The sequence below is a fragment of the Solenopsis invicta genome, chromosome 10 (genome assembly GCF_016802725.1).
Source record: "Solenopsis invicta isolate M01_SB chromosome 10, UNIL_Sinv_3.0, whole genome shotgun sequence".
NCBI classification, from domain to species: domain Eukaryota; kingdom Metazoa; phylum Arthropoda; class Insecta; order Hymenoptera; family Formicidae; genus Solenopsis; species Solenopsis invicta.
The window spans coordinates 18,026,329-18,034,897 of NC_052673.1; the positions used below are offsets into that span (position 1 = coordinate 18,026,329).

The following is an 8,569-nucleotide window of genomic DNA, read 5'->3' on the forward strand; positions in this document are numbered from 1 at the left end:
CGAATGATGTAAGAATAACCCACATAAGAGTATATATGTACTTTTGGGAATTATAGCTTTAGTACGATTACGTTGCGAAGGACAACCGGTTTTTTGGGCAGCATAATTTGAGAATCAGAATTCTAAGGATGCATGTTTTGTTTTACTCTTGGACCTATTGACAAAATACAAATAAGTGAATAAATTAAAGTAAAAAATATTATCGCTCTACATGTTTCGCAAATTATATTAACGTTTAATTACGAGTTATCAGCGAATATTTTTATTTTAAATATTGTTAAATCTTTTTCTCACAATTTAAAAATTACTTACATTAATCTATTAATAATTGTAAGTATCTCATGTGTATCGTAAATATCAATTGTTTATTAAAAAACTCACAATCGTTACATGTTTCTCTGAAATTAGATTAGTTTTATCATAATTTTCTTAATAATTTGTACCTATATCTGTTCGTTCATACGTACTCTTCTATCTTTTTTTTTCTTTTTTTGTTTTAAAAAACACATTGTTATTCTAAGACGTTGTTAAGCATGATGTAATAATTTTTTTAAATTAAATAATGTAGCAATACAAAAAACAAAAGGTCAAGAACAAAACGATATTTTTTTCGACATAAATCAATTCAATTTGCCAGCAAGATGTATAGCCTGATTGATATTTAAATAACATTTTGTATGAAACTTGTTGAACCGGTTTGGGTTCAAACTCATTACTGTCTTTCGTAACTTGAAGAAAGAAGAAAAACATTTGTTATATATTTCCCTTGAATTACTTACAAAGATCTAAAAATAAATCATATATATACATACATAAGTAAATATAATTAAAAATGTTTTATATCTTATTTTGAAGAATATAATTTATATTCTATATCAATATCTTTTTTATCTATAAGTAATAACTTATATATTAATTTGCAAAAATTTTTACAGCAATTTGAATAAAAAACAAAAATTTATTTTAAAAAATTTCTCAAGTAGTTTGTTTTATTAATGATTTATAATAAACAACATATTATTGTTTATTATAAATGAAATTTACACAAGTTTAGGAAAAATTAAGCTCTTATACTTTAATTTTATTAATATAATTTTTTTATCCTTTGGAATGAATTTTTATATATAAATGTATGCAGTTCATTGAAAAATCTGTAAGTAAAAATATGATTAAATTTTTTCAGAGATTTTTTGCAAATTAAATTCGAGAAATCATTCTCGAAACATTCACATGCAATTTCGTATCGGAATTTTAAGTAGACCCAGGGTGAGAACTCGACATGAATAATAAATTGAGAAAGGCTATTCAAAAAGATTTATTGACCGAATTGAATTCAATGTTTTCACTTTCGAACGTTTATTGGAAGAAAGTTAGGCGTTAGAATATCTAGAATTGATATGTTAGAATGTTTAAAAAAAATATCTATCAGTTAATTAAAATGCGAAATTTGTAACGGAACAAGTATCCATCAGTTCATAAATGATTGCGAAAGAGAACCAGATATGATATGTAGATTATCCATATCGATCCATTTGATCGATACTGAATTTGCGAACCTGAATTGGCATATGGAGACAGACCGACCTAATTTTGACCGGATTTGGTGGTCCTTGCATCGTTGGAAGGGGCATTGCCGTGGTTATCTTCACTGGAAGGGGCGGCTGCACGTCCACTGTGTGTCCATATAAACAAGCTGAAATGCCACGGTCAGAACAGTCTTACAACCCTTCGTCACTTCATGCATCATTAGCCCAGTGTGTTAGATCGAAAGTGTGTGAAGATCGATATTCTTGCACAGGTGATAATTTCCAAAAAGATTATTTCGCTTTTAAATAGTAACTAAATCAAATTTACATCATCGTTTTATAAATAAACGTTTAGTTATTTGCATTTAAGCTAATCGTTTACGAGGTGCGCTTTATTAGAAGTATTAGACATATGTATCATTATGTAAAATTATTTTAAAAACTGAAAATTGAAATTGTGTTGCAGAAAAGAACGATTTATGATTTAAAAGGTGATTACTTTCACTACTGTAAATTGTTTTCATTATCGTTGTTTGACTGTCATTGTTAAGCAACGAATCGCTAAACTGATTGTCAGTATCTCTATCAATTTTAACTTTATTTATGTTGATTTACTTATATAAGTACGATCGATTGTTCCAACAATACAATTGAGATTAGATCCATGTTGATCGTTTAAATTGAATTTTATATCGCAACATTTTACTCCCAGAATGCAGTTATTCGTGATAACGGCAGCGTTGCTGCACATCGGTCTGTGCGACCATGTGGCTGTCAGGATGCCGTACTTGAATCCGGCGGGGGTGACCTATGTGAACGATTTTCAGGAAGCACCCTTCACATACTACTCCGCTACACCACTACAGACGGTCGCAACTTCCGCAAAAATTGAAACGCATCACGTCGGATATGCGGCTGCCCAGGTACCCGCGGTAGCCGAGGTACCTTTCGTCAAGCATTTGCCAACAGTGTCCCAAGTACCGATTACTACAATAGAGGCTCAACCTGGTGTATTACAGAAGCAGGTTGATGTAGTAAAGCCTGCGGTTACTACTCGGAAGATCGAGGTATATCTCGAATGTGATTAAAAAGTTAAAACAAAAAAGCAATAAAAACATTTTAGTAATGATGCAGACAGTAGTCTAAATATGACACAATGCATTTATACATGTAGTGTATTGTAAGCTAGTTAAATTTTATGAAACTAATTTTAATCCTCCATTTGCAATCTAAATCTTTTTTTGTTCAATCCCAATTTTTTTTACTGTTCTACACTTTCCAAAAGTTTTAAAATATTTAGGTTTCTTTTTAACATCTCTATTACATTACCAAATAGTTTCTCAACTCAAGTATCAAAATCTTTATTTAATAAAAATTGAAACTTGAGAAATGTTTGATGAGTTTGTTTGTGTCAAAAAAGTCCTAGATTGCAAAAGATGTATTTTTCTAAATCATAGTTTTTTGCATTTCTTATATATCTATGCAATAACTGTGTGTCAGGTACGTCGTCCAGCGATTCAGAAACAATTCTACGACATTGAAGAACGAGTAATTATCCGTCCAGCTGGATCAGCCCTAGTCGAGCTTGACGAGCCGACGTCCAAGATACAGAAAGGACCAGCCGTGATCCAATCTCTAAGTGACAATCTACAGCATCTGGCTTATCCTCAAATTTCTGGTATCTACGCTCAAGCCGGTGTTGTCGCTGATGCACCAGTCACACCAGCTGCCATCCCCGTAATTGCACACGAGACGCCGTCACCTCTGTTGCTCCCCACATCGACACCTGCTCCGATCACTTCCGATTCTAATAACTTGGAAGATGAATCTATTGTAGTTGAAAATCCTGACTTTCGTGAGGCTGTCAATCAAGCGCGCCTTCCCCAGGTAAACAACTTTTCTGTAATTCTTTGCGCAAATAATATTCTGAAATATCGTTTCATTCGTACATTCTCTCTATAGTAAAATTAAAGAATGTACATGAATGGCACAGAGACTGAAATATTCTAGTTTTATTAGAGATTTTGATAATTTTTCTGCAGAAAAAGGGCCTTTGGAGAAAACTATTCTTTTTGTGAAATAGTAAAATTTGTAATTATTCCGCAATAACATATATTCTTGCAAAACTTTCGCTTTTACAGCTTCGCACTTTCAAGTCTCGTGTAATCGCTGAATCAAATGGTACACCCGTGAATGTGCCCGTGCGATTTGCCGCTCACGATCCTTCCCCGGGTGTGATCCCTAGTCAACAGATCAGTCCCGAGAAGAGCAAAATCAATCAAAACAGACTAATAGAACTTCTAACTGCTCGTGGCGGTATCGCCGAGGTACGTACGCGAAGAAATTCTTGCTATACGTTACTTTATGTATACTAAAACATTTCGTACATATGAAGAAAGTAATATAGTTTGAAGAGGACTAGTCTTTTGAAAATCAGATGTCACTTGTAGCTGGTTAATGTTCTATTGTTCTAATACGATTATGGATAGATCCATAAATGTATCAAACACAATTTCACGTTTACTTTCCGTTATGTGAAATTTAATGTCTTTTACATATGCTACATGTATTAATAAGTTTCTTAAAAATATTTTCTATTAATTTCGGCTTCATGTCAAAGAAGATTTTTAAATTCAATACTGTTCAAGGTTTTAGTTAATTATTTATCAATTAATTTTCTCGACATAAAATTATTTCGATTTACAATTTCTTTGTAAAATTTTCTATACCTCATTAAACACAAATAAGGCGAGTCGTCAGCATCATAAACGATCACAGATTTGCACGATTTTGCTTAGATACTTTGCTTCAATGCTTTATTATCTGGCTATATGACAAAATATTTAGCTAGCTGTGCAGTTAATACACAGCATTTTGTTAATTTTTATCTTTTCAATTAAACTCCTATATAAATGTTAATATGACAAAAACACAAAACACAACTTCCAGTTGGGTTTTTCTCGCGACGATACAACTGGGACATTGATTGAAGACGCCGGACACGTTCGAGCGCGTGTTCTTTCCGCGACGCCAACTTCGGAACACGCGAAACCAACCGGAGAACGTGTTTTCACACGTCGTGTCGTTGTCAGCAGACCAATTGAAACTTTTCAAGAATACGATATCGTGGAACCCGCCACAAAGCTCGAAAGAGTGTCCGTACAACAACCTACGTTGATCAAGACCGCTCGTGTGAATCATGTGCAAGTGCACGGATCCATACCGATCGTTGGAAAGGCTCTTACGCCCGCAGTGGCTCACGCAGCAGTCCCAATTTATCAGAAAACCATTTCTTCTACGTTCTAATATATTATCATGAAATGGAAAAATTGGCAATTTTAATTTGCAAAATTTTTCTATAATATTATAACGATTTTGTGATATTTTTCGCGAGAAAAAGAGAAAGAACTGCAAAATATTGAAATAAATATCGGAGATGTCTAGAGTAATAATGTTATGTTTATTGTTAGATAAAAAAATATCTTGTACTAATTCTCTGTTTATCTTCTGAAAATAAGCAGATTTGGTATTATTGTCTAAATTATTAAAGTTTTTAAAAAGTGTTCGAGGTTCTAAAATATAATATTTAATTAAGATGTATCCAATTGAAAGCGCAGACAATGCAAGTAATTTGTCATGTAATATAATATCTCACGTGATCGAAGATTGATAATATTTTTCTTACTATAAGCAATAAGAATTGTACGAAGGAGTAACAATAAACATTAATATATTTTATTTTTTGTATATATCTCAAAATATATTTATATATTCTTTCCTGTCTTTCGTCCTCCTGTCGTCTTGGTCAAATTTTACTGTTAATATCAATTCTCTGTTTATTTTCATGAAAATAAACACATTCATTATTTAAATTATTGTTAAATTTTGACGAAAAAGTATGTTTCAGGAATATTTCGTAAAATGTAATGTTTAATTAGGATCGAATTATCGGAAGCGTACAAGATGCGCTATTAACATTGTGTGCCAAATGCAACGTAATGATTACTATTAACAAGCGATTAAAAATTTTATATTTCAACCTATCAGATCTTACAGACTGATTACAGTCGGTGATAGTAACTTCCTGAAACCTTCCTGACAAGGGTAACCACTGTGCCACAGGTTATTTATAAGGCCATAACATTGACCTCAATAATACGAGCGGCTCCATTCTCTCATCTGTATCGATCGTGATTTACTCCCATTCGTCGAAAGAATTTTCCTTGTGTGAGATAGTATATATAATTAAATAATTAGAAAAAAGAATGGCCTAATGTGTTACACGCAAAAAAAATATAAGGTAAATTAGACTAGATTGCAAAAGTAAATTACACACAAGATTATATGCGTTGCTGATACATGTAAACTTGTATCAACGACGCATAAAATTATTTTTTTAAATGTTTTCTCACTTATTCGTAACATCGTGCACAAACATATCTTTAAAATATATTTTATTGTAAATATAAATTACAAAATAATATTGAACAATGAATTGCTGTCGCGCTTTAGATTATATCAATTTAATGTAAATATTAAATATACCGAAGTTGATACACAATTCTGATTAATATCGTACAACATAATTTACATACATATCAATACTGATTATAGATTAATACTCATCGATTAACTAAAAAATTTCACATTAATTAGTCTCACATATATTCATTTTTCAGATACTTGATAATAAAATAGCTTGAAAAAAGGAGAGGAGGATCGAGTGCCGAATTTAGTGACTATCGTACCCGACGTGATATATAATGCCCATGACAAAAAACAGGCACGAGTTAACCAGAAAGCAAATCCGGTTCTGACTGTATTACGATCAAGGCGTGACACGCATAATACGCAAGCCGGAAAACAGTATCAGTATTGGAAATGCTATTCGCATATGAATTCGATTGCGAGAGTGATAAAGTGATCCGATTTCCATTCGCAATTTGGGAGCGAGTTCTTTTTCAGTCAAGGCGCAAGCCATTCGATATTTAAAATATACCCAGGATTACGTGAATTTATTGGACATTTTTTATAATTAGTTATGACGAAATGCCAACGTCTGACACATCTATCGCGTAAAATCGATGAAATGCAAGGCTACGATAGATATTGTATCTCGCGATACTTATCATCAAAGTAAGAGTTGAAAAGATCATCACCCTTGACTCAGTTAACGGGGGATTAGCGACCTTGTTTGAAGGTAAACACGAAAGAAGGAGTCAGCGGAGCCCCTCTGGGCTAGTGAACGACCGAGGTGTCGGATATGATTTTTAACTTGTACTGAGAACACCGGTCAGGCAACGCGCATATATATCCTGCGTATATAAGTTCTGTTGTCACGGATCTTGCGTTCAGTTAGATACGCGCGAGGTAATCGCCACTACGCATTGCAAACGTTTATAGTATCTGAAAGGTAAGTTTGATCTTGCGCGTTCGGACGATTTCTGTGATCCCCAAGTGCTCCTGTTGCAAAGTGAGAAATAAAACCGTGAAAAATGCACGTTACAAAATGTTTCGAGTAACCTTATTATGAAATCGTTATTAAGCCGATAAATTGAGTGACTTATGTAGCGCATAAATGTCTGAAAAAATACATTGTCTTAAAAATGTGTACAACGTGAAAACAGAAGAGACATTGAACTAAAAAGTTATATAAAACCGCAGCTTTGTGAAAAAAAATTGTTTATCCACAAAAGGAATGAAAGTATTTTCAGCTGAACTTGTTGCATATTTCATCTTTCCTCTTTTTCTCCTCAACCCAATGATTTCGCAATAAACCTTTAGTATTAATCGAATTATGTCTAATCAAATGTTTTTTTTTTCCTAAAAAATATTATCTTGAACAAGTATTTTCCAATTTTTTTAGGAAAGCACAAGAGCGTCAAATGCCGACTAACTGCATTAATATTATCTTTTTCGTCGTGGTGGCAACTTGTGCGGCTACGCCAATTCTCTATCTAACTTCCGAAGAGACATTCGCCCATCCAGCCGTCGCAATTAATGCTGCAATGGAAGATAATTTGCCTAACCAATTACGAAATGATTTCTATAAAAACCCGAATATCGCTGCTAATCTCGCTAAGGAATCCTGGTTCAGCGACAAGGAAATGCAAGTATGTAATTTTGTTATTTACATCTTATATAGATGAAAGGTAACAAGCATTTTGACAAACATTTATTATCAATCTAGCGGTTTGGATTAAAAACCAAACCGCCGGATTGGAGGAATAAAAATATAATGAATTAAAATAGCATTGTTGCATACTATGCGCTTCTTCAAACTTATAAAGTTTTGTCAGAATTAGTTATTAATATCAGTTAAAAAATTTGTTACATTTTAAGAACAAAAAAGAAATAATTGCGCTGTTTACGTTGAGTAATTCGAATGTATTGAAATCGAATGGTCTGCATAACTTTGACTATTTGTTTGACGTTACAGGTAATCGACCGTGATGCAGACAAAATTTCGAGAGAAAAGATCTATAGCATGCTGCATAATGCTGGACTCGTTCGCAGATAACAAGACAATAAGTGAAAACTGTGTTGTTGAATATATCTCGGTTGCCAAATATTCACTCCTTTAGAGTATCTCACATTTTTCATTACATTCACTCGTATGCTATCATTTTTCGTTACATAAACTCAAATTTTGAATCAATATTTTATATTGTTTCCCTATATTCTGTGTAGTCACGCGCTTCTAGTTATTTCTTCCTTTGATCTGATCATAAAAGTTCATATCAAAGTAATAATCCAATAAAAAAAACCTTAACTCATTTTTTGTATTAAAATATACTCTATATTTTAAACAATGTAACCTATTCATAGAAGATTTGAATGTAACCCTGGTAAAAATTTTTCTCATAATTTTTGTACGAATTAAAACATTTTTCAGAAATACTAGAAAGTTGTTTATATTTCTCGTCCAAAAATTTTTGTCATACATGTGAAATCTGAAATATTTTGATTTCTCATAATTTCTAAAAAACATTTTTAACATTTTTAGATTTTATAACATTTTATCAGAAATAAATTATAAAACA

At 32.4% G+C, this 8,569-nt stretch overlaps 2 protein-coding genes across 3 annotated transcripts; both read left to right on the forward strand.

The window, feature by feature from the left end:
- Positions 1–1,666: 1,666 nt before the first annotated feature.
- LOC105197725 lies at positions 1,667–4,941 on the forward strand. 2 transcript variants are annotated; one of them, XM_039454665.1, is made up of 6 exons: positions 1,667–1,798; positions 1,993–2,017; positions 2,239–2,593; positions 3,027–3,413; positions 3,668–3,853; positions 4,476–4,941. In XM_039454665.1, the coding sequence occupies exons 3-6, from the start codon at positions 2,240–2,242 to the stop codon at positions 4,830–4,832; spliced, it is 1,284 nt and encodes a 427-aa protein (XP_039310599.1). In that variant the 5' UTR covers positions 1,667–1,798; positions 1,993–2,017; position 2,239; the 3' UTR covers positions 4,833–4,941. The 2 variants fall into 2 exon arrangements, with proteins under 2 accessions (XP_039310599.1, XP_025987514.1); XM_026131729.2 differs by lacking the exon at positions 1,993–2,017 and having other exon boundaries at positions 1,671–1,798.
- Positions 4,942–6,154: 1,213 nt separating this feature from the next.
- LOC105197724 lies at positions 6,155–8,303 on the forward strand. Its single transcript, XM_011164227.3, has 3 exons — positions 6,155–6,939; positions 7,393–7,639; positions 7,966–8,303. The coding sequence occupies exons 2-3, from the start codon at positions 7,412–7,414 to the stop codon at positions 8,044–8,046; spliced, it is 309 nt and encodes a 102-aa protein (XP_011162529.1). The 5' UTR covers positions 6,155–6,939; positions 7,393–7,411; the 3' UTR covers positions 8,047–8,303.
- The last annotated feature ends 266 nt before the right edge of the window (positions 8,304–8,569 follow it).